The 26,638-nt window shown below is 38.8% G+C and overlaps 1 protein-coding gene across 1 annotated transcript in view; it reads left to right on the top strand.

The window, feature by feature from the left end:
- GADL1 (GAD like acidic amino acid decarboxylase 1) overlaps window positions 1-26,638 on the top strand; it is a 258,300-nt gene that overhangs the window by 133,810 nt on the left and 97,852 nt on the right. Inside the window, exons 10-12 of the mRNA XM_024743478.1 lie at window positions 4,520-4,636; window positions 10,326-10,390; window positions 10,664-10,745. Of these exons, the coding sequence (XP_024599246.1) occupies window positions 4,520-4,636; window positions 10,326-10,390; window positions 10,664-10,745 (264 nt within the window). The remainder of the gene's footprint in view (window positions 1-4,519; window positions 4,637-10,325; window positions 10,391-10,663; window positions 10,746-26,638) is intronic.

Below are 26,638 nucleotides of genomic sequence, written 5' to 3'. Positions count from 1 at the left end.
GATGGCTGGAGCTTATTAAAACACTGACATCACTGGATTCCGGATTCTTGCCTAGAATTAGCCTCAAAAGATGAGCCCAGCCTCTCTAGCAGGGTCCCAGCATCCACACTCCTACGTGGCTCTTGACTCTGAGGATGCTACAGGCTAAACCAGTTGTCTCTGGGCTGCGTTCAGGATGATTTCTGATTTCTTGATCAAACTGTCCTCCTGGGTTGCTTCCACCCAAAGCCCATCCATAACCATCACCCCCTGTTGGGTGTGGGTCTAGTATTTCAGCTCTGGCAGACTATCCTCTCTTCCTTAGCTGCCAGGATGTATTAAAGCTTGCACCTCCATTGCTGGGGAAGACAAGGCATGGCCCTGGTCACCTGCTGTACTCCAGCTAAGCGTGGCATCTGCTTTTTGGGTGTGGCATTGTCTTGGTGCCAGCCATCTTGCTTCTTGGACCAAAAGCCTACTGGATTAGGTGCAGCCACTTCACTGCTTCCCTCCCATCTTCCCGCAGCCCCCATGCCAGTGGAGCTTCAGACCGTTTTCCCACCACTTTCCAATAGACCGCAACAACGTGGGGTGGGACTGCTGCAAAATTAAAAGCCCAGCTTTTGAGCTGGGATATAAGTTTATCTCTCCTCAGAGGGCTTCACACTTTAGGAAAGATGGGTTCTTTAATTTTTATTTTTTAAGATTTAGTATTATATTTCTTTTCTTTCACTCTTCATATTTTTAAAAACTTTTCATGAAATTCAACTTGTCTGGGGCATGCTAGATCACTGTATTTGGTGTGAAATTCTGTACTTAAAAGTTCTGCCTTTATTGCACATGTATTGGCTTCTGGTGTGTGTCCTTAGCACGATATTTTTTAAAACATTCCATTGACAAGTGGATTTGATAGTTGTCTGGTGGTACAGGTTATCAGATTTCTTTATCTCTTGGGTAAAATTCTATATTGCAACCTGTTTATTCTGCTGTGAACTACAGATATCACCTTCTAGTTTTATCTATTTTTTTAAATCTAGTTTTATCTTTTTCTACAGAAGTTCCTATCAAAAAGAACTTTATGTTATTAATGCTTGTTGGTGGGGAACACCCACCAACACCCCTTCCTCCTTCCTTCCTTCCCTTCCTCTCTTTCTCTTTCCTTCCTTCCTCCCTCCCTCCCTCCCTCCTTTCTTTCTTTCTTTCTTTCAATTTTAAACTTTTCATTATGGAAAATTGTAAATATATGTAAAACTAATATAATGAGATTCCATATACCAGTCATGCAACTTTCACAATCATTAGCTTATGCTCACATCCCCTCCCAGTACCTCTAGATCAGTTTGAAGTGTATCCTACACATTATGTCATTTGATCTATAAATAGTTCAGTATATCTGTAAAAGATATGCACTTTCTCTTTCAAAAAAGCCCATAACGCAATTATAAGAAAGAATAAGTTCTTAATATTATCCAGTATTCACTCTGATTAAACTTTCTCTCATTGCCTTTTTAAAAAAATAGCTGGTGGTCTGAATAAGGAGTCATACAAAGTCCATGTGTGGCATTTGGTTGATTTATCACATAAATCTTTTCTAACCTACAGTCTCCCCTCCTTTTTTCCCCTGCAACTGATCTGTTGGAGAAACCAAGTCCTTTGCCCTGTAGAGTTTTCACATTATGGATTTTGTTGATTCCATCAAGAATTTGAGACTCTAAGCGCTCCCCTCCCCTGTACCTCCCCATCTGTTTTCTATATTTCCTGTAATTTGGCTGTTAGATACTGAGACTTGGGAAGATTCAGGTTGGAATTTTTACCAGGACGACTTCATGGGTGGCATTTTGCCTTTCAATCAGGAGACGTCTTGGACCTCCTTTTGTTATCGGTCCATCTGTCACAGAACTCTGCATCAGCCTCTCACCTCATGGATTTTGCTGCCATTTGTCATCATTGTCTAGACCCGTTATTTCATTAGTGATGTTCTAATTCATTCTCTCATTCCTTCTTCATTTAATGGCAGGCCTACTACCCTAAGCATTTTTGTTTCTTCATCCGTATTTGGTTTCCCTAAGGAAACAGTTTGGACAAGCAAGACAGAACCAATATTTTACTCTTTTCCCTTATTTACCAATTTTCAGAATAGTGAGTGAGTTGCCAGGCATCCTGAAAGATAGCCAAACCTTTTTTTCTTTTTAAAGTATCATGAAGAACTCATCTTCTAACATATTGGATGGATTTTATTCCACGGCAGTCATTATTATTTTCATTGTTCAAATTTCTGTTTGTTTTGACAATGAAAGTCCATGAAAGTGACATATCATGAAGTTGAGAACTTGAAAGGGAAGTTTTTAAAAAGTAAAAATTGCTTTAGGCACATTTGAAAGTAGGGCAACAGGGTTAGTGTTGGCATGCCTCCTCAGTTTTCTCTCAAGTCAGTTAAAACTTGAGCTTGGATTCACTAAGGACAAATCTTGCATCCATTCTGAGATTTTAATACCTGATGACTAGTTTCTTTTTCTCAGTAGCTTCAGACCTACTTTTTGTTGTTGTTTGTTTCAAGTTTTTAACTCATATTGTTACAGATGTAGGAAATAGTTATCAACTTTTTTTTTGCTGCTGGGGTTCAATTCCCTGGCCAACCACGATCCATTAAAAATCTGTTGAGCAGTGACCTTTACCTTGATGCCATTACAAAGATGGTAAAAACCACAGAAGCATCAGAAGTTCTAAAGTGCTTATAAAAAGATAAAACTAGTATAAACACTGAATAATTGGAAGTATTTTTGTGTATGAGTATTTGAAATGACAAACTTTCTTAGAGAATACAACTCATTGGCAACACACAGTCAATACTGTTTCCACTGACTTTTCTCATTAATAGTGTGAGATATGAGAAAGGGAAAAAAAACCTGGAAGGTTAAATCCAGATTATGAAAGTTGAATTTCTGGGACTTATAGCTAGATTAAACAGGTGAGGAAAACTCATTAATGGTCTGTAATAGCTAGCATAGATATTTTCTCACAATTGTCAGGATGTCATAGACTTTATAAGGAAAGCTCAACCATTAAAGACACCTTCAGTGGTTTTAGTAAATTACTTTTTCTATTGCTTTTACTGATGGATGTAAATCTGGTCACATTTCATTTAGGTCATGGGCATGATAAAGACATAATCTGTTGGTAGTTGATTACAGGGAAGAAGTCCCAAAGCCTATGGTCCCAGGGGCTCTGTCACCTACTGGCCGTGCTCTAGGAGGCTTGGTGGACTGTATTCCATGTGTCACAGCTGTCTCCCCACGTGGCAGATGTTTCCATTGTGTACCATCACTTTGATTCCTGTGCATCTCAGCCTAGAGATGTGGACCAAGCGTCCTTGCTCTACCCCGCTTTGCATCGAGAAATAACTTCTTTCTGTCAAAGGTCAGCTAAATTGGAATGAATCTGGTTCAAGCTGAACACCCCTGACATTAAATTATTTTACAAGAACAAGTGTATTTCACAATAAAACGGGGGGAAAAATGACTCCATCCTAAAATGACTTTGACTCTTTCTCTGCAAGTAAGTATTCTTGTCACTGACTTCTTGTGCTCTAGAATCAGGATTCTACTTGCTCTCCTGATCACCACCTTTGTCTGCAAATTTTCCCCTCATGGCACTTCCAAAGAGAGCAACACACCTCTGCCAACACGTTGGGATGGATCTATCTGGAAACAACCTTGTGTACTGTCTTCTACATGGCTGCCATAAAATCCCTCATGGGACCAGGGTGCCTGGCTCGCTCGGCTGGAATTACCATTCATCTCTGCACTTGTTCCTACATTCTCCCTTTCCTCCCATTTCTCACGGGTACCTGCTCTCTCCGCAAGACGCAGCCACGGACTGGATGAGGAGGGAAAATTACGGCAGAAAGACGCAGGTTCTCTTTTCCAGCACATTCTAATGACTTTCTCTGTGGCAGCACCCGTTTGGGGGAGTTTATCCCAATGAGGTTACCATATCGCCTCTGACGCCAAATTTATACCTGATTACATCCCTTGCCTTGTAGCTGCTCTTACTTTACCAGGTGACAAGCAGACAGGCCTGCATGGCCTGCTCCTGGAGCTGGCTGTTTGTCTTCCAGCCCTGTTCCTTCTTATTTTGGAGGTGTTAGGGAGGCCCCGATGAGTCTCCCTGGGAAGGAGTTAGGAGTCACACAGGATGCCAGTTTGCTGTGGAGGTTGAGTTTATTCACTTCTATCCAGAAAAGCTAGAGAACAGAAAAGACTAATAAAGAAAATGAGCGTAAAGAGAATAAGGATGCATGTGGAGTTGGGACAAAGGATACTATTGTCATGGCATTTTCTGTTTCTTTAGCGTATATATAGTGACTAGAGGCCATGTGATGGAGACGTGTAAACAACGCTCACTCAATGAATGTTTATCTCCAAAGAAACCAGATAAATGTCTGGGTGTATAACGCTTGTGTTTACCAACCTACTGCAGCACAGATTTAATGGTGATGATGATGATTCTTATAATTCTCACGTGTGGGTCCTTCTCACAGGGTGCAGCTCCATTCCTTGTCTGTGCCACCTCTGGTACCACGGTACTGGGGGCCTTCGATCCTCTGGATGAGATAGCGGACGTCTGCGAGAGGCATGGCCTCTGGCTCCACGTGGATGTAAGTTCATCTGGGTGTGCATATCTGTTAAACTTTCTAGCCTTTTGGCAGCTTTGGTGGGAAGTTTTTCGTATTCCCAGTAACTAAATGTGAGGTCCCCAGCTAGTTGTATTTAAATGTATATTTCTAATTAGGGGAAATAAATGTGTTGTTTTCTGTTAGGTAATAAGGAAGAAGATCCTGCATTGATGCGCATTTTGTCTTAGTTTTCCAGATTTCCTCTTCTGTCCTGAGTCATTTCTTTGGTCCCTTGGATCTACTGTCACTGAGGCAACACTGTGTGGGGGACACATTTCCTACTGTGCAGTCGAGAGGCTGGTTTTGGATTCGAATCTGCCTCCTCTTCATTTTGACCCCAGCTGTTTGGGTTTTGGTTTCATCTGTAAAGAGGGAAATGACTGACGTGGTCAATAAAGGATCTTCTAGCTCTAACATTCTGTGCTTCCAATCAGCTGGAAAATGCAAAAGGCTGCATGACTTCATTGCATGCCATAATTAAAACAGGTTTTATCTGGATCTATCACAGATAACTATTGGAGAGGGATTGAGATAACTTATATTCTTCACAATTTTATAACTTAAAGGGTTGGCCTTTTTTTTTTCTAATTAGTTTTGTAGGTCCTAGGGTCGTTCATAATAATTGTTGTCCTAAATTAAAAGTAACTCTTACAATTCTACTTATTTAAGATTAAAAAATTGAATTCAGCCAGTTATGAATGCTTGTTGAGCATTTTGGTTTTCTTTGTGTGTGTGTGAAAACAGCAGTTAATTAGTTTGATTCAACCCAGTAGAAGGAACTGTTGAACTTGCAGTTGAGAGGAACTTTCCTCCAGTAAGTGAGTGGTTTTGTGTCCTCCTTATCAGAAAAAGAAAGGACAATTTTTTTTGACTTACTGAACATTAGGTAACTGAGTATTTCTTTGGGGGATATGCCTGCACATAATTTTATAGTTTGGATGACTTTATGCTTTCAAGGTAAAGTTTCTATGATATAATATCGAAAGAATTTTTCAGCAACTCAAAGCTTTCATTAAATGTATGCTAATATTTGGTAAAAGCAGAAGTAGTAATATAAAGCTCACTAGAGTTATAGGCTTGATTAGTAAGCCAATGGCAATACATCAGGTAGATTATTTGTGACTTCTTTAAGTGGGATTATAGTATCTGTTTCTGTTCACATTTCAACTTATATCTTATTGATTTTTATAGACTTAGAAGCATAATAATACAGTATGTCCTGAAAGATAATATGAAGTGAGTACTTTTGTGACTGTGGAAATAGGGGCAAAATCAAATATATGAGCAGTTATACTTACGGAAATAGGGGCAAAATCAAATATATGAGCAGTTATACTTAAAAATTCTACTCTCATAAAAGAAACATCAAATATAGATTATATGGTTTATGTAAAACAGAGTAACTACAGCAGTTTCCAAATTGGGAATGATATTAAGAGATTTATGGGGCTTAGAAAGAATTGTGATTTATAAGATGTGAATGAAAACCTCTCTAGATTTTCTAAAAATCAAAGGTTGAATTTTTGAAGAAAACACTCTTATAAGGGAATATTTAAGCCACGCAAACTGTTCTATTTGCATATAATAAGCTTCAAGTTGAATGTCTGTAGTATTAGATTAAATTTGACAACTGTTTATATGACTTATTAAAGAAATTAGCTCTAACGTTGAGACAGTACTCACTCATCCTCTAATATTGCAGACATCATTCTGCTGATAAAATTTTATGCAAGAGCATATAACTTCTCTTGAAGAAACTTCATATACCAAGGGTAGTTTATTAATTTTACAGGTAAAAATTAGTAAAATTATGGTGATTACTTTGGCCTGTTCGAATTTTTTTGGCTGTATTGGGTCTTCGTTGCTGCACACCGGCTTTCTCTAGTTGCAGTGGGCGGGGGCTACTCTTCCTTGTGGTGTGCAGGCTTCTTATAGCAGTGGCTTCTCTTGTCACAGAGCACGGGCCCTAGGCGCATGGGCTTCGGTAGTTGTGGCACGCAGGTAGTTGTGGCACGCAGGCTCAATAGTTGTGGCGCATGGGCTTAGTTGCTCCACGGCATGTGGGATCTTCCCGGACCAGGGCTCAAACCCGTCTCCCCTACATTGGCAGGCGGATTCTTAACCACTGTGCCACCAGGGAAGTCGTGAAATTTTCTAAAGGGTATTTTAAAGATCCTTTAAAATATTAAAAACTGGCATTTACTTGATTTCTTTTTAAAAATGTAATTAGAATTGCTTGGTCTTCTGCGTTTTCCATAAAACCAGGTTGCCAGGCATATATACCATATCTTATTATTTCTAAGATACACATATTTTGTTTACATTTTTAATATACCTAATTGGTATGTTGATGTCATTTTTTTTTCTTTCTTAGCAATCCACAAAAAAATGGTACTCTTACCTCTGATAGTGTCTGAAATTTGGTTAATTACAATGTATTTTTGAACAACAGAATAAGAAAAACTTCAGCTATGTTAGAATATTTTGCCTCCAGGATTATTCTGTATCTGCGAGAGTCAATGTTATCCCAGCCTCTGCCTGAGACCAGGATTTCAGGGCTGGTCCAGCTCTTCTCTGAAGCAGAGGCTGCGGCCACTGCAAAACCTCACCCTCCCAGCAACACGTCCTACAGTGTCTCACCCACGCTCCATCCCAAGTCCCGGGGGAGGTGACAAACACTGTATTTAAAATCATGGGCTTTAGGGGCTGCCATCTCTACATTCCACCCTGCCTCCACTTCCCATTCAAGATTGGCTCTACAATTAAATTATTAACTAATTACTTGAAGAGAAAAACGTAGTAAAATGGTACTCATGGTGTCTGGCTCATAGCTCAATAATGACATCCGTTGGTTCGATGTTGTTGCGAGCTCTGGAGTGAGGGGGTTATGGAGCGAAGCCAATACAAGTAGGGCACTGGCATCAGGCACGTCGTCTTTCCCCTTTCAGCTCTTTTGTGGAATACATTTGTGGATGAGCTGCTTCTAACTCTGCCTACCACCCTGTAAACCAGTGAACTAATGCCTTGAAAGAGTTCATGTGATTTTAAAACTTCAATCCAGCTCACTAAGATTGGCAGAATGTTGTCTACTTTTTGAGGAGGAAGAAGAGGCAGAGGCCAGTATAGGAGGCACCAGTGAGGGCAGGTGTGTGAGTGGGCAGGTGGAAACGGTGAGAGTGAATGGGCGTGGCTGAGCTTTACTGATTAATCCTTCCCCTTGTTGCCCCTGGTAGGTTCTCAATGCGGTTGGGGGTTAAAAAGATTGAGAAAAGCAGGCAACTTAGAGTTTAGGGATATAAGAGAAGTAAAAGAACCTAATATGTAAGTCATCTTCATGTTCCTGAGGGTCAAGTTCTCAAACCCCAGGTCTGGGGAGCCTCAGTTAGCAGGTTCAGATCACGTTTTCCCAGAGGCTGAGGGCAGCTGCCTCCATAGCTAAGCTTTGGTCACACATGGTCCATCATGAACTCTGGTGGGACAGAGAAGGCAGCAGCAAGGGGACTTGACTGACAATCCTGATCATCAGTCCTTTATCTGGGCATCTTTGGAACTCGCCTGCACACCACCTTCGGCCCACAAACCTTTGGGAATCCTATGGGGTCACGGGAGAGTCTAGTCCCTGGAAACAGGGCTGGGACTAAGGTGAGGCAAGTGAGGTTCCTAGGGTTCATTGGACAGGTAGGTATTATGAGCAAAGGAGAGGAGAGCTGAGAATAAGGAAAGGAAAAGAAATCCCATTGTCAATAAGTCTGGAGGGGAGGGAGGAAGAATCAATGTGAGAAATAAGAAAGTCAGTTTGGTATTTGAAAATTTAGGGAGGCATTCACGCCCAGGGCCATGCAAGAGTCCAACTCTGCGAGTGAGCTGAAGGGTGCACCCTGGGTGACTCGCTCACTTGCCCCTGGGCACAGCCCTGAATGAGAGAGCTGTTCTTAAGGCCACTCTTTACTGTCCACCATTGGGCTCAGCTTTTTAATACTCTAAGGATCGTGGAGACCTCTCACTTACTTCCTCCTTCACATCCATGGTGCACACAATCTTGCCATTTCTTTCTGCATGATATTGGGCTCTTCCTTACCTTTTTTTTGGAGTTATTATTTCAGTGTTTTATTTACTGTTGTATTTCTAGCACTTATCTCAGTGTCAGTCTATTTAGATATGTAATAAATATTTCTTGAATTAAATTATTATACTCACTATAGTCATATTAGAATGCTCAAGGTCAAAGTTTGGGGCATAAAGTTTTTAGAAGGATCTTTTTTTAAAATTGCAATATAGTTGATTTACAATGTTGTGTTAGTTTCAGGTGTACAGCAAAGTGATTCAGTTATACATACATATTATATATATATATTCTTTTCAGATTCTTTTCCATTATAAGTTATTACAAAATATTGAGTATAGTTTCCTGTGCTATACAGTAGGTCCTTGTCGCTTACTTGTTTTATATATAGTAGTGTGTATCTGCTAATCTCAACATCCTAATTTAGCCTTCCCCTCCTTTCCCCTTTGGTAACCATAAGTTTGTCTTCTATATCTGTGAGTCTATTTCTGTTTTGTTATGTAAGTTCATTTGTATCATTTTTTTTCCGATTCCACATATTAAGTGGTATCATATGATATTTGTCTTTCTCTGTCTGACTTACTTCACTTAGTATAATCATCTCTAGGTCCATCCATGTTGCTGCAAATGGCATTATTTCATTCTTTTTTATGGCTGAGTAATATTCCATTGCATTGTGTTGGCCAAAAAGTTCGAACTTTTTGGCCAACCCAATATATATGAACCACATCTTCTTTATCCATTCATCTGTCGATGGATATTTAGGTTTCTTCCATGTCTTGGCTATTGTAAATAGCTCTGCAATGAACGTTGGGGTACATGTTCATTGGGGTTGCCTTTTAAAATTCTTCTAGGCAACTCCCCTCCTACCTCGATTCTCCATGCTGAGTTCTACCATCGGGCCAATTGGTCACCTTCCCTAAGATATGATGTTAGTGTAAAAAAAGAATGGACTTTTGTCTCTCAGACCTGATTTTTATTACCTATGAGACCTTGGAAATTTTATAACCTCCAAACCTTAGTTTTTCTATTAAAATATTGACATGATGATAACTCTGTTCTTGGTACAACATTGTGCAGTTTAAATAACCATGGAGAGCTTTCAACATCTCCCGTGCTGGTCCCCTCATATTCCCTCACAACAAGCCTGCTCGATTTCAAGTACCAAACTGACTTTCTTATTTCTCACATTGATTCTTCCTCGCTCTCCTCCAGACTTATTGACTCTGGGATTTCCTTTCCTGAACCCATGTCTCATGATCAGCACTTGTACATCGTGTATGGTAGGATGTCAACACTGAAGGGCTATTGTCTATTTTAGATTCTAAGATTTGAGAGGATATGGACTGTGTCTTTTACACTTCTCTTTGTCCACAGGCAACTCAATGAGTACTATACCAATTTCCTTATAGTGTGGGAATTTAACTCCTAAGCGTCAGTGGGGGACCATCTATTGTGATGAGGTTCTGATCGCCTGGGTAGAGCCAGTGATCAAAATTTCCTAGAGTCCACATTGGTTAACATCGACTTAAAGCATCAAATAACAACTGGCTGGTAAACAAGTACCATTGAAATAACATCATTTTGATTATATAAATATCTCAACAGGCTTCCTGGGGTGGCTCAGCCTTGATGTCAAGGAAGCACCGCAAGCTTCTGCACGGCATCCACAGGTAAATATAGTTTCCCCAGTCACAGTGCCTTTTATTTAGGCTAGGGACTCTCTTTGGCCTTTGCCCAATTAAGTGCCATTTTGAAAACAGGCAAAAAACTAAGGAATTGTTTTGGTTTAAAAAAATCCCAAACTCCTTAAACCGCTCACACAAGGAATCCTTTGGAGCACTAACTTGGACGTGAATACTGAATGTACCAGCATTCTTCCCACCAGTAGAAACTAATTGAGTCTCCCCTCCCTACCCTGTTTTTTTCTTTGTTTAATGTAACAGGGCTGATTCTGTGGCATGGAATCCACACAAGATGCTGATGGCTGGGATTCAGTGCTGTGCTTTCCTTGTAAAAGACAAATCTGTGAGTTTTCCTCTTATGGCCTTCATCAGGCATGGAGGGGGGCAGATTACCATATTTTCAGAGGACCCAGTTTTGCTTGTATTTTATACCTTGGGCCAGAGGTAGATGACGGTCTTTGGTAAATGTTGATGGAATCAAAAGGAAAGTTGGATAGACCCAGGTAAAAGAAACAAGTGCTTTTGCTCAGGTAATGTTGTGTATTTGATTTAGGTATTATATAATCTCATTACTTAGAGCAAAATGGTCTCTCTCGCCCTCATTTGGATTATATTTTTAAACTCAGTTTTAAACATTGCCAAGATATTTTTTCCCCTTGATTAAGTCCGGGATTTAAGTTATCTTGAAACTTCTCCTGCCTGAGAAAGGAGAGCAGATGTGTGTCATACACTAAATTGAATGCTTAATATACTTAGCTGGGGCTTAACAGCCCCTTTATATGGGAAGATGTTGGTTCAGGGCTGATCATCAAACCCTGATTTATTAGGGGATTGCCTCTCTCAAGTGGTTGGTACTTAGCTTCTGTTGGAACACTGGGGAGAGCTGGAAACTAGTCTGGATTGCTGTGAGGCAAGCAGGCTGAAGTTCCTCTTGGTTAGAGGTAGAAACCCTATGCTTTCTCTGGGTTAAATAAGGATCCTTGTGGGACGTGGCCCAGGCTGGGAAGTGCCACTTCATTCTTAGAAATGCCTCCTCAAGATCTGTGTGCAGCATGTGGGTGATCTTTCTCAGCCATCTGTTTACATTTTTTTCTTAGGGGACTCCCTTTGCCAATGCTAAAGTCATTTTCTCTTTTTAAGGAATTTTATTTCAAATGACAACCATATTTAAAACCTGAAATCTAGTCTCGTATGTGTGGATGGTTACAACTTTCTTTAAAAAAATTTTGTGATATTTACATGTTGGTGCCCTTTGTGTTTTGAGATGACCAAACAGGATGTCCGTCAGAAACTATGAACAGATTCTGCATCTGTAGATAGAGAGACTCTTGGGAATATGAATCTATTCCTTCATGTTTTATTAAGTTGGCTACTATGGACTGCATTCAATGCCATTTAACTTTTATTCATCTAAGTTTTTCAATAGTAGAGTGACAGCATGTTATAACTGAAAGGTGGTTAAAGATTACTATATCATTTATGAATCAAAGAACATATTCAACTTGCCCACAGTTACATATATAGGACATGAAAGAGTTAGGAGTAAACCCAGCTTTTCCTATGGTCTAGATATAAGAACAAAAACATGCCAAGCATCCTTTATGTGCCAGACATTTTACATCTGCTTTCTCCCTAATCGGATAATCTGAATGACATCTTTATCTGTTAGTGTGATGCTCTCAGGAGTGGAAAATTCAGACCCCAAATTTTACGACTCTTCTTTTAAATGACTTTCTAGCTTTTATAAATTTTTCTTGTTGAATGATATTTGGAGTGATTTAGCTAATAATTGATTTACATTCATGTCATTGAGGCAATTTAAAATTTTCTGGATCATCTAACGCTATATAACAGTGGTTAAAATAATTTTTTTGAAGAATTCATTCCTGGATCTCAATGCAAACTATAGCATCCATGTCTACTCACATGGCAGGAATTAACAGATTAGGAAAATTGCATTCATGGTACAAAGAATGGAGCACTTACAAAAGTTGCCTTTTTTTTTTTTTGTTACGCGAGCCTCTCACTGTTGTGGACCTTTTCTTTGATGAAAGACTGTTTTCAAATTACCTGGAATGCAGAATTGAAACGAGAGGTATGAGATATGACCATCGGCTTAAGTTCTGTGTAGGCAGTTTTCTGTCCCTTTTGTACCTATTTTCTGCCTCTGTTGTTTTCTTTCGTACTTTCATTCATTCTACCACTGCCAACTGACTCCTACATAGGCTGGGCGCAGTACTGATGCTGGGCTTAGAAACAGACATGTTCCCCATAGTCAAAGAGCTTATAATCTCACAGAGGAGACAGTGAACAAAGTGTGCATATTGAATTGTTTGATTACTATTTTGGTAAGTGCTCTGAAGACCATGTTGAACACTGTTGATTATATATTCACCAGCCGTCCTGACTTACTTCCTTCTCTTTCCTGATACTCATCTAATGAGCCCCCCCTTGCAGCTAAGAGTCACTATATGACACAGATATGGCCACTATGATGAGGGAGAAATGTGAAACAAAGGTTTTAGTTTCTGGTAGAGGTGCTATACCCAAGAGGAGAGCTTTTTGCCCCCTTTTCTACCATGAATGCAGAAACATTGTTGTGTCAGACCATGATATAGGGAGCTCTGACAGCCACTTTGTAGCCATAAGGCAATGACCCTAAATTAAAAAGTGAACATTCACAGAATGGCAGAGCATAGTCTTGGATAAGAGTTTTGAAATATTGCACTTAGTATGGAAGTGCCCACTTCCAGATTTTTGTGATATGTATGATAAGTGTCTTTATTGCTAAAACTACTTCTACTGGGTAATCTGTTACTTGAAGCCAAATGCACTCTTATCTGAGACAGAGAACAGTGTGTTACTCAGACTACAAAGCAGGGACACCTGAGAAGTTCCAAATGGAAGGGGCAGCATGTGCAAAGTCTTTAAGAAAGGAGGGTCCTTTTTTAAATTTTAGGAACTGAAAGAGGTTCATAGTTGCTGAAGTACAGAGAGTAATGCTAAAACCAGTATGAGATGAGACTAAAGGATTAAGCAGTGGATGGATCATGCAGGGTCTTAGAAACCATTTTAATGATTCGATGTTCAGAACAATGGAAGAATTTTAAAAGCAAGGAATAATCAGAAAAGATTTTCATTTAAGACAATGAATTGAAAGGGGGAAAAAATGGGTACAGGATGAGAAAAGACTTGCAGTATCCAAACAAGATAATGGTAGGGTATGGAAAAAGTGTGATAAAATTCAAGATATATTTTAGCTATCAACTAGACCAGGCTGAATTCCCAGTTATATATGGGACATGAGGAGGAAGCAGGTATCATGGTTGACTCCCTGAGTAGTGATATAGCAACTGAGTGAATGGTCCTGTGTAGGGAGATGGAGATTGCTGAAGGAAGAGAAGATTCCACAGGGAAATATCTTGATTTAGCATGGGCTATGTTAAATTTGAGACTCCTGTGTGGTAAGCAAGTGAAGGTGTCGTGTAGGCAGTTGACATATGGATCCAAAGCTAGGAAAAGGGTTCTGGGCTGGAAAAATATATTAGGGGATTGTTGAATGCAGATGATGCTTGAGGTCATAAAGTGGAATGGCTTGCCTTGGGAGGAACTTTGTAGTGAGAAAAGGATGGAGATCTTAGGCCTGGAAAACTTCAGAGTCTGAGTTAAGAGGAGGAACCAGCAGTGAGAAAGCTGAGTTGGAATGGCCAGGGAGACAGTAGAAGGACCAGGAAAGGGTGATGCTAATGAAATAGATAGAAACATATTAGGAGGAGTGTGACTCTGTCTTAGTGGCAAAGCTTGAGTATCACTTCCTTAAGGAGTTTCCTGACTCACCCAAGTAACTGTCATCTCTCCATGATTCCTTCTCAGAGCCCGTTCCCTTCCTCTAAAGTGCTCATCACAATTTTTAATTATGATTTCTCATGTATTACTGTTCCCTCCCTTAGAATGTAAGCTGTATATAGATAGGGACCATGTCATTATATTCACCACTGTATCCCGCGTGCCTAGCAAGTACTCACTGAACGAGGAAAAAATTAAAATCCACTGAAAAAATGAATGATTCAGTAAATTTAAAATCCTCAGAAATATCTGATTTCATATCAGCAGTAACTAGGAGTTTCCACTTTCTCCCCTACCCCAAATTATTCCATCTGAGAGCTCTGAGGTAGCAATGATTAAAATGCTAGTTGATGAGCTTTATTGCCTTAGTCCTGACACAAGGCTTGAGTGTGCCTCCAGCAGGCAATTGATGAATAGTGATTTTAATCTGGACTTACTTCTCCAGTTAATGGAAGGGGGTAACTCTAGTTAAAAGAAAGCAAATTACTTAGCGAACATACTTCTGTTAAGGGAAAAACCAGTTCCCTAATTGTACCTTCAAATCCCCAGCCTTCACAATGCTGTTTTCCTGATTGACTAGCTGGTGGTGTTTGTTCACATTTTTAATTTCCTGTATCCATAAAGAAGACTGCTTCCGAAACAAAGAGCTGTTGCTCTCCAAGTCATACTATCACTGACACTCTGCATGATAGGGATAAAAAGAAAATCAGGGATTTAAAAAAAATCTGTGATTATAAATAGGTTGACTTCAGATGTAAATGCTGGGGCTACATGGTTGCTTTGGATCAAAGACAATTTTGATGCTTTTTTCTAAAATAAAAGACAATACGTCTAAGAATCAGATGCATAGTTGGAGAAAAATCTCAGTATTGGCTTTTTGACTTTTAGTGTTTATTGGAAGAACTATTTAGTTAAAAAAAAATCTAACAGATATATGAGAACATGAAAAATGCTAATCAGATGACTTTTTGAGAATAAATAATTCCTCTCTATTTCTACTTATCATCATCATCCAATATTAACTCACAAGGATTTCCTGTTTAACCTAGCAGCTATAGATAATTAAAGGGACATTTTTTTTCTTAGAAAAACTATGTAGATACTAAGGATTTTTTTTATTATGTCCATTTTTATATGTTTATTTCAGAAGTAATTCACCTACATCATAGACCAGAATCAGAAAATTCAGATAAGGAGAAGGATGAAGAAAAAAGATGCCCTTTACAAATATCTGAAGATGCATATTTTCTTAGGCATATTTATATATTTAAATGTACACATATGTATTTATCTAACATAAAAACATATTTTGATTTTAGCATGCTTTTTCTGTTTCACAAAATTGTGAACATTGCTCCATGTCAATATGCATTGTATACATTTTCCATAGCCGCATGGTGTTCTATCATTTTGATATCTGATAATTAACTAGAATACCTCCTTACACTGACCAACTAGATTGTTTTGATTTGGGGCTAATATAGATGTGGCTGCCACCTTTGAGGCTAAATCTTTGGGCATATCCTTTATTTTTCCCTTAGAATAAATTCTTAGACGTTGAAGAGCCATGATCACCTTTCATGATGCTTTTTAATACTTGTTTCCTAATTTCCCTTCTAAAAAATTGCTTGCCTTCTCACTAGCAGAGTATGAGTGTGTGTGTGTGTGTGTTAGCTTTTGACATAGCAAGGGTTTTTAGCTTTGTTGATTTGACAGGCAAGACATTTATACACCCATACTTACAGACACGTAACCATTTTCCTTCTCATTTTATCCAGTGATGTACTGTATCTCCTCCTACTCAGGGATCTTCTTTAGCTGGAGGTATTGACATGCAATTCTGGGCTACCTAGGTTTCAAATGTGAGGCTTTGGAGATAGACTTGGAATTCTTTCCCTTTCATCTTCAGTCTAGAGGAGGCTCAGGATGGTCCCAGTTTTTCTTCTTTTTTTTTTGCGGTACGCGGGCCCCTCACTGTTGTGGCCTCTCCCGTTGCAGAGCACAGGCTCCGGACGCGCAGGCTCAGTGGCCATGGCTCACGGGCCCAGCCACTCTGCGGCATGTGGGATCTTCCCAGACCAGGGCACGAACCCGTGTCCCCTGCATCGTCAGGCGGACTCTCAACCACTGCGCCACCAGGGAAGCCCCCAGTTTTTCTTTTGAAGAAGTAGCAGGGAGAAGAGGAGCAGGGAGTTCATTCAGTATACACTCATTGAAGGTATACTGTGGGCCTGGCACTGCTATGCATGGAGAAAAAATAGAAAAGGAGACTCATACCATCTCCCAGTGTGGTTCCCTAAGAGAAGGCGGGAATTTTTCACTGGGATACCACACCTGAGAAATGTGTTCTCTCTCAGACCCACTTAAATTTCTATCCTGAATGATCATTGATATTGCGAAGGAAAACTGTTATATGCCATTAAAAAAATGTGCAAGGAAATAAAAAAGGGAGAGAACATGGCTTATCAGAGAAACTAGGACAAACTATGTCTGCTTTGGTGAGGATTTCTTTTTCAGCTCTCATTTTTCTTCATGGAGTTCCTATGGAAGTGCCGTTAGATGGTTTGAAAATACTGAACAATCTGATCATCGAAAACTTATTTTCTCTCATTCCAGAGAACACTCATACTTCCCCTACACACGTACATTATACATTTCTTTGGAATGACAGCCTTCTAGCTAATGGAACAGAAAAGGGGGAAGGTCAGTGTTTAAAACTGATTAGAAAAAAAGAAGCATTTGACTTGAAGAAGAGACATCAGTCTCCTGGGCTTGAGGCTGCCAAAATTATTCTCCAGATCTTGGAGAGTCTTGCCTGAGCTCAGAAAATTCTTCAGCTTTTCAGCAAGGTTGAGAATTTCATGACACTGGCAGAGCTCAACAAATTCGTGGTTGGTAAATAGCCCATTTTCTTTTTAATTGCTGTTTTTTTAAAATTATAATGAAAAAAGTTAATTTTTTCATGAGGCTTTTGGAAATATATATATCACATTTTAAAAACTTCACATGGTATAGTGTCTGCTTTCCTTCCCCATGAGGTAAAGAGAGATAATAATTAATATTAGAATTGCTTGTGTTCAAAACCCATCATATCTTTCTCCACTGAACAAACCAATAAATTGGGTTTTAGTATTTACTGGGTTCATATTGCAATTGTCATTAAGTTTAACAAGGGGATTTGTACTTTGTTTTAGAACCATCCATCATATAGCCTAGTAACTTTGTTTTAGAACCATGCATCATATAGCCTAGTATATTAATTCCTTGGTGAACTGCAGCTCTGAGGGATGTGTTATTGCATGATCATGATTGTACTATGTGATTCCAGTCAATAGTTGCCATCATGTCATAAATGGGCACAAGTCCCAGCAGAGAACCTATCCCTTGGTTCTTGGAATCATCTATATGGTAGACGGTGAGTTACTGGAGAGCAGAAGGGGTCTATTCATTGCTGTACTCCCACTAACTTAGTACAAAGCCTGACACTCGATTCATGCTCAATAAAAAGGTTTCCTGGAGTAAACTTACTTTGTATCTTTTTCCAATACTATCAAATGGTAATATTTTAAATTTGTTACCTGCAGTAGATCCTTTATCATCACAACCTGATCTCTTTCAAGTCTCAGAGCGTCCCTTCTTGCTAGTTCATAGAGGTTTTTTTTTTTTTGAGGGGGTGTAGAAATTGCTTGTCTTATCCATATGGTTTGAGATGTCCATTATCTCCTTACATCCCATTTCATGTTGGTGATTAGAAAAAGTCTACCCTAAACTGTGCCAACGTTTGGCCTTTTATCTACATGCCTCAGAGACCAATAATAAATCAGTGACTCATGCTTTCCTTTTTGCAGAAACCATATTGTCTTTCCCCTAGAAAGTTATTTTTGTTTCAGTGTCTAATGATGCTGTGCTTTATTGGATACTGGACAAGCGGAAGAGAAGCTTGCTTTTCCAGGGCTCCCGGGTCCTCTCTTGACCTCTTCTAATGAACAGAATGACATTCACAATCTACCAGGGTAACGGTGGTGGCTGTTTGTAATGCTAGATCAAGCATCTTGGCCAACAGTTTTCCAATTTCATCCCTGAGTTCCCTCAAACCTTTGGGTGGCTTCCACCTAGTCCTACTGATTGAGCTACATTTATTTCATCAGTTTGACTTGAATGAGTTGGGGTGCTGCCCGTGGTTGCATTTAATATCACCTGCCTGTCTATTTCTGGAGAACCAGAAGACTATGGGAATTTCTCTGATATTCTTCCAGGTCACGAATTCGTTCTTCATAACAGCCATCCCATGTCTATGGGACTGCAACATTTGCTTCTCTGCCATTCATCACAGAAAACTTCAGATTTGCTAAGAAATGACCAAGAGGGAAGAAATAGGAAATTCTACCTTTGTGTCCTTTTGTCATCTCTGATTCCACAAAAACTAGCAGTTGAAAGATATCCCAGAAAGAGGATTCTACTTACAGATTGAATTTTCTCTATCTTACCTTGTAACAAAACTGATTAGGGTCCCATAATATAGGAAGATTACATAAGTTAAAATCTAAAAAAAACCAAGAAACATAAGGATTAGGGCATAAAAGAAAACCTGGAAAGAAGCTAATGGAAAAATGCATGCCATAAGTAGCAAGCTACACCTGCCTCAGTGGGTAGGCTAAAATTTGATTTTAGCATTTTTAAAATATTCTAAGCATCTGCCTTTTGCCTTTACTTTATTTTTTACTATTAACTCACTACACCAAGGCTTTCTCTTCTATTTCTACTCTCTGGTGTGATACTTGAGGCCCTTTTGACTTCTTGGCATAAATCGTTCCATTTGTTTTCCTTTGCACATTTCTAGCTGTCATATTTGTTGTTTTCCAAGGAAAATATCTAAAAACGTATCTGACACTCCTAATTAGGCTTTCTAGCTTTGTTGTGTAAAGGCCAAATAATTTCAGGGAGTCCATTTTTTTGTGGGTTTTTCTTCCATGGCAACTCAAAATGCAGATACAAGTGCATGTGAATAAGAGAAGTATTTTAATTTTATAGATAACTCAGAGGTGGTAAATAGAGATTCATCTTATATAGATTTTTAGCTGTTGTACTTAAACACTAATTTGTACAGAAATTGTTACTGTCATATAATAAAGGAATTAATTGTGGACTGAGTAGAAAAACAGAAACTCTGTAAAATAATTGCCATATTTTATATATTGAAGTTACATACAACTCGTGCATGCAAGCACACGTGCATTTACTCAGCAAACATACTTGCCTTTAGGTCACTATGATGCTGATGGAAAATCATAATTTAGGAAGTTTTGTTAATTGCAAAAGGAATTAGAATCTTCTCTGGTAGTTCATTCTAAGGGCTATTTGGGAGTTTAGATGATATTGATATTTTTTCAATTAATTATTATGAAATATAAGGAAAATATAAAATATGCATGAAATGCATTTATTTAATTTATTTTTATAAAAAGAATAATCAGGTGATTCCCACACATTAAAACAAAGAACAGAAACCCAGAAATCCCCTATGTGCTCCTTCCTGTTACTGACTTTTTAACTTTTCTCTTTAGTTTTGCTTTGTAGTTATGCATTCTCAAATAATTAGTTTACTTCTGCCTTTTTGAAATTTATGTAAATGGAATCATGCAGTATGTATTTTTTGGTTTGGCTCTGTTGCTGCTCAAACTTACCTTACGTCTGTAAGATTCATTCACGAGTTGCACAATCACAGGGTTATTCATTTTCTGCTTTATACTATTCCATATGAGCAAATCACCATTTGATTATCCATTTTGCTGTTGATGAACATTTGAGTTATTCTAATTCGGGGCTTTTACAAAATTTTGCTACGAACATTTTTGTGTACATGTCTTCATTGCTTGCTATGTCCCAGAGGTGCCATCTGGTATAATTTTCCTTTTTCTTGAAGATCATATTTAGGAATTTCTTAACGAATCAAAAGGTGGCATACTCTATTTAACTTTGCTTCTTTGAAAATGTCTTTATTTCATTTTTTTCTGGGAATAGAATTATGTCAGGAATTTTCCTTTAGAACTTTAATGACTTTTGTTGTTGTCTTTTGGCATTGTGTATTAGAAAGTTAACTACTTAACTGTCATTCCTTTGGTGGCAAAATAACTTCTTTCTCTGGCTTCCTTTAAGATTTTCTAGCTTTCTTTAATTTTCTGCCATTTATCTATATGTTATTAATATATATTTTGTTTGGTTTTTCTTGCTTAGACTCCATTGTGCTTCTTGAATCTGAAGATTGACATGTTTCATAAGTTTTAAAAATTCTCCATTTAATTAGCGACCTTGTCTCCTTTCTTTTCTGGCACTCCAATTAAATGCATATTAAACCTTCTTACTGTTTCTTCTCTTACTGTAGTTTGTAAGTTTCATAACTTTGTCTTTCCTTGTCTCCTTGCAGATAATTTTTAGGGCCTATTTGAAATTCACTGATTCTCTCTTCAGCTGTGTCTAATCTGCTATTAACACTAGCCCTTGGGTTCTTACCTTATTATTGTCTTTCTGGTTTCGTAGCATCAAATTGAATCTTTTTTACATATAGAAGGTCTCTAGGTTCTTGTTGACATTTTTAAGATCAGCTTTTATCTCCATGAACATTCTGAACATAGATTCACAGTCTGCCTCTGCTAACTCTAGTTTCTGGATTCCCACAAGTGCTATGCCTATTGTTTCTTAAGTCTGTGAGTCCTGGCTCTCATTGTCTAGAGAGGTACCTTACAATCCTTGATGGTTTACTGAATATTTTATTTAAAAATTTACCTTCAGGAATAATTTGAAACTAGAAGTGAAGCTCTCTTTCTTTACAGAGGATTTTATTTTCATTCTCTGGGCATCTAGGGGGGGATTAACAGTCCAGGACCAACGCTTAAAGATTCTCTGGATCTTCAGAGTATAATCTTGACCTCTCTTTCCAGTGGAGACCTTTGGGTCCTAAACAAGAGAAAAGATTGCTTTAGTGCTCTCGTTACATTGACCACCTTTGAACTCTTTTTCCTGAAGCCCATGAAATGCCTGCTAGGAGGAAAAGTGATGGTGATACTCCAGGTCCCCGCACGTGGAGGACACACTCCCCCTTCCCTCACATCTCCCCACTCTAGCTCTTGTCGCAGCTGCCCTTCTGAGTCTGAACATGCCCCTGGGGTGGAAGCATCTCTGGCTCACCTCTGAGCTCCACTCCTCTCCTGTACCTTCCAGAAGTTTACTTCTGCCTTGTGTAGCTCTGCTACGCTTTTTATTAGATGCAGTTTTTATGTTTTTTTCCAGCCTTTCTTGTTATTTTCCGTAGGAGCATTTCGAGTTCATCTAGTCTTTTATTACCAGAATTGAGATATGTCAGGCTTTGGCCTTTTAATAATCAGCTGCTGTTCGGTGCTGCCAGTGGGGATGAGCATTCGTTAATTTACTCACCCTTTCATTCCACTTGCAAATGTGTGCAGCCTCTTATGTGTTACTTGAGTAAGACATGCTCCCTATCATAAGTGAACTCAGGGGATAGTAAGAAACAAATTTTAAGTAAATGATTAAAATATAATACCCGTATTTATGTAATAGGGTAAAAAGCAGGTGTTTTGGAAATGTAGATCAAGTGAAAGAACAATGCTGCTGAAGAAGCTGGTCTAGAAAACTTAATTGAAACAGAGGTGACCTTTAACATATCAGTTATTGGTATTTTCTTTCCATTTTTAAAGCAATATAGGATCAAAATAGCATAGTGTCAGGCATAATGAAGAATATAAAAATTACTCGCACCCACCAGTCAAAGTTAAATCATTTAAAATTTTCTTGATAGATGAATATTAATATGTTACTGTATCTGTGTTGATATAGATTCGTGTATTTTGCTTCTATAACTAGCATCTCCTTTCTTTACCCATTCCTACCCCCTCTCATTATCTAAAAAACAGAGGCACTTGGGCTTATAAAATCTTCATTTAAAATTATTCATTTGTTTAACTATGACCACCTTACCAGATTTCATATTAGTTCTGAGGGATTTCAAATTATTCTCTTGCATTTTATAAATATATAATAATATTAGTATATAACTGTAATTTTGTTTGCTGTCTAATATTCTAATATATTTTGTTTGCTTCATATCAGTTGCAATTATAATGCACTGATAAAATTTCCAAAAATATGTTCAGTAATAATAGTAAATAGAAGGCATTTTTATCTTCTTTGTGATTTTATTAAAGTTGCCTTAAGATATACATTCTGTATAAATCCTCCTGAGAAATGATCTAGGAATGAGTATTGAATTTTACCATATCCCTTTTTAATATCTGATAAGGTAGTTCTATCATTTTACTCCTAACAAAGTTAGATGTGTGTTCATTGATTTTCTACATTACTGATTAACCTCATTTAGTTGCAGTAAATTGCTTTAATGTATTAATGGATTTGAATACTTAGATTTTGGCCTCTATATACATACAATTAATCTACTCTGTGTGTGTGTATGCACGCGAGTATGTGTGCATGTTATCTTGGTTGGATTATTTTGACTGTCAGCTTTCAACTGTCTTATTTGTTTTAGAATAATTATGAGAGCATAGAGATCATCAGCTTTTAGAAATGGTGAGAAAAATCAATCATAAAACTCTTGTTCAGGGCTTCCCTGGTGGCGCAGTGGTTGAGAGTCTGCCTGCCGATGCAGGGGACACGGGTTCGTGCCCCGGTCCGGGAAGATCCCACATGCCGCGGAGCGGCTGGGCCCGTGAGCCATGGCCGCTGAGCCTGCGCGTCCGGAGCCTGTGCTCCGCAACGGGAGAGGCCACAACAGTGAGAGGCCTGCGTACCACAAAAAAAAAAAAAAAAAAAAAAAATTCTTGTTCAGAAATTTGGAAGGAGATAATTATTTTCCCATTTTTATTCAACTGTTAAGAATTTCATGCTCTGCTTGATCAATTTCAAGAACATTTTCTCAAATATTTAATACATTTTATTGAGATTTTCAAGTATATTAGTAGAATCTATATCATTTCATCATTTTCATCTAATTTTTACCTTATATCCTTGCCTGAAGTCTTAATTTTTAAAATATTTTTTCTTAGATTGCTTACCTTATCTTCTCTCCATAAGAATCACTTCTTGCATTTATTTTTTCAAGTCACATCTTTATTGTTTATTTAATTGTTATTCATTTACTCCTGCTTCTTTATGTTTTTGTTCTGTAAAAATGTTATTTTACATTTGAGGGCAGTTTTGGCTCAGCTCCTTAAATTTTGTTTTGGAGTATTCTCATTTAAATTATTTCCCAATTAATCTATAATCACAGTGTTGATTTACTCTTCGAGCCAATGGTGATTTATAAAAGTAATTTTAACTTCCCAAGTGCTTAAGATGTGTTATGAAATTCTGGTTTGTTTTATTGTAGTCAGATAATCAAAATGAAAGCAGAAATCAAGAGTGATGAATTTTTACCTTTTAAACTCAAAAGTTGAAAGGACATCTTATCATCCAGAATCCACTTTTAGTTTGCATTTTCTTTCCCAAGCAGATAAACAGTCCTCCAGTTTGGGGGGCGGGAGGGGCGGGGAGAAGAGTGTTTGAAGAAGAACCAAGTGTTAAATATGAATAAGCAAACCCAGGGGGTTCAAGGAAAACCAGAACTTCCCTGTAAATAGAATATGTGGGTTCTTTCCTTTCTTGGCCCAAGTTCTAGGTGAGGCTCAGAGATTTGGGAAGGCTCCCTTCTCCCCCACCTCTCATGTCAATCTGGAAAGCAGAAATTAAATAGAGATGGGAAGCGGGTATATCCAAGGCATGAGAGTGCCTGAGAATACCCCCAGTTCTCCTGTAGGCTTCACAGTGGCTGGTCGGAAAAGCAACCGAAAGTGACTGAAAATGAATGGGGGGCACAAGGGAGACTGGAAATAGGGTCAAGAAGCAAGGAGCATGACTCGTGATCTGACCACCACAGCCCAAGGCAGGGTTTTACACGTAAGCAGGAAAGAGCAGCTGGAAAGAGCTAGAGATGGTCAGGTGGTCAGCACAAGGACAGCGGTGACCACACTGCAGAAACAGATGTCCCCTCCTTAGCTTCAGTCGGCAGATTTAGCAATTGAAAACATAAGATGCACAGTGAAATTTGAATTTCAGATAAATGACATGTTGTCATATTTTAGTATAAGTATATCCTAAATATTGCATGGCATAATACTTTTACTAAAAATTTTGGGTTTTAGGAATTTATATGAAATTTGTATATAATTCAAATTTAATAGGTGGTTTTGTATTTTATCTGATAACCCTCCTTAGCGGCATTTGTGAATGTCCCAATGACGTTAAACAAAAAGTAAGAGGAAGAAAACTCTCAGAGGAAAAATCTTGATTGCCCATGTTTTATGTCTGCATGGTCTGAGAAATCACTCAGTTTGAGCTTTGAGTTTTTCTGGAAGTGACCCGATTAAATAGTTTGCATTGGAAATAAACATAGCTCAAAATCAGAAATGATTTCAGTGAAAGAAAAGTGAAGTGTCATTTTTGCATATCCAAAGTGATATCATTTTGAAATTCATAACAATTTTATTTGTTTTTAAGTTCATGTGACAGGTAAAAGTTGGCACTTCACAGTATGATGTTTACATCTTTACCCAAAAGACGAACACAAGCTAAATTAGGATCTCGCAGTGTTCATTCCAAATTCCTTGTCTTCTCCACCTCTGGTCCAGTAAGCTGGGACCACGGGGATGTGGCAGGGGAACGGTGTGATGTGACCATCTCTGTGGGAGAGAAGGGAAGTAAGGAGTCCCTGGGAACCAGGCAGAGAGCCTAAATTGTGTGCTATAAATGCCTTCCATCTCTTGCTGTGACATCTTACTAATGGATTGCTGAGTTTTAAACCTGGTCCAGAAACTGAAATGGAACAAGGTAGATGGATTGCATCTTGCCTGTTTCTAGCTCACAGCAGTTGTCAGAAAGAAGTTTACGGCTTCTGTTTTATAAGGCTACTCTCTCCCCAGTACATTTCATAATGCCCTTGTCACGGAGTAGCACATGTCACTATTATATGTCCTTTGGATCTTATCTTGGCATATTATTCCTCTGTTTTATTACCAGTTTTAGACAGCACCACAGTGCGGATTAAACCCTCGACACCCAGTCACAGAAATACCAATGCATTCATTTAGAGTATTGTCAGCGTTTTTGTGCCATTTCAATATCCAACTTGCCAGAGATGTAGTGAAATTCAATGAAATACATAGCTTTTTCCAGAACTACTGAGAACCAGGAATTTATATATAATAAGAAAAAGATTGTTTTCTACCAGTGAGGTAGCAACAGCAAGTGTTAGAAGGTTAGTCACTTTAACAGATTTTATTTTCCCATTATGAGAGTTATAGGATGCCTTCCACTTAAAGGGTTCAGTTGAAATCCAAGAGGAAAACCTCCAGGGGAGTGAAGTTCTTTATATGTCTCTTTAATTTAAAAAGATTGTGCTTTGGGATTGACTCACTCTTGATGGGTGGGGAGGTGAACTTCATGGAGCCAGCAATCTTCAGTGTACTGTAGAGTCTGATATTGGCTGTAGAGTTTAACAATGAAGTGATGGGGACCCGTGGGGGTTAACTTTCCCCACATGGGGATGTCCCCCAAAGCCGCCATTGCTTTAGGCATCCTTGAGACAGGGCATCACTTACATTCAGGGCATTTATCATAATTATTTAGGACCAAAAATGCCATTCATCGGTTCCGGGCTACATGAAATCATAGAGAAGATATGCTGTCCCTCATCACTGTTCCAATTTCATAGATTTGGGGAGGCCGGGAGAAGAAAGATAGCTGTGGTTCATTTGCGGTTCCTGTGCCTCTGGGCACTGGACCTGTCAGCGCACAGGGCCTTCCTAGAGGTTCTGAGCAGAGGTCTGCTCGAGGGCTTGAGGATATGGGGTAAGAGTCGGAGTGAAGCCTTCACCCCAGTTACTGCCTGATTTCTGACCTGTTCTAAACAGTCCGAAATGGAGAATGTGTGATCTGGTCATTTAAGCATCCCATATGGCTACTTTCATGTTATACTCCCAGAGTTGAATAGCCGTGACAGTGATCCCATGGCTTCTAAAGCTGAAAATATTTACTCTCTGGCTGTTTACAGAACTCATTTACAGACTCGCCCATCCCTGATTTAGAACCTCCAGAGGAGAGGACTTTGTCTTCCCCACGCTCTGGGACCACAGTTTGACTAGGAAATTCTGGGATTAAATACGATTTCTCAGTGCATGCCTCCCTCCACCTAGGGCCCTTGATGCCCAGCAAGACATGTGTTCGGATTCTGCCTGTGCTTCTGCCCTGTGTGACTTTGACAAGTCGCATAATTTCTCTGAAATTCCATTATTTTATCTGTAAGATGGAGACACTTCCCGTTTC

The sequence above is a fragment of the Neophocaena asiaeorientalis genome, unplaced genomic scaffold (genome assembly GCF_003031525.2).
Source record: "Neophocaena asiaeorientalis asiaeorientalis breed wild unplaced genomic scaffold, Neophocaena_asiaeorientalis_V1.1 scaffold332, whole genome shotgun sequence".
Taxonomy (NCBI): Eukaryota; Metazoa; Chordata; class Mammalia; order Artiodactyla; family Phocoenidae; genus Neophocaena; species Neophocaena asiaeorientalis.
Note: the sequence above shows the minus strand (reverse complement) of the source record. Positions and strands in the feature narration are given on the sequence as shown.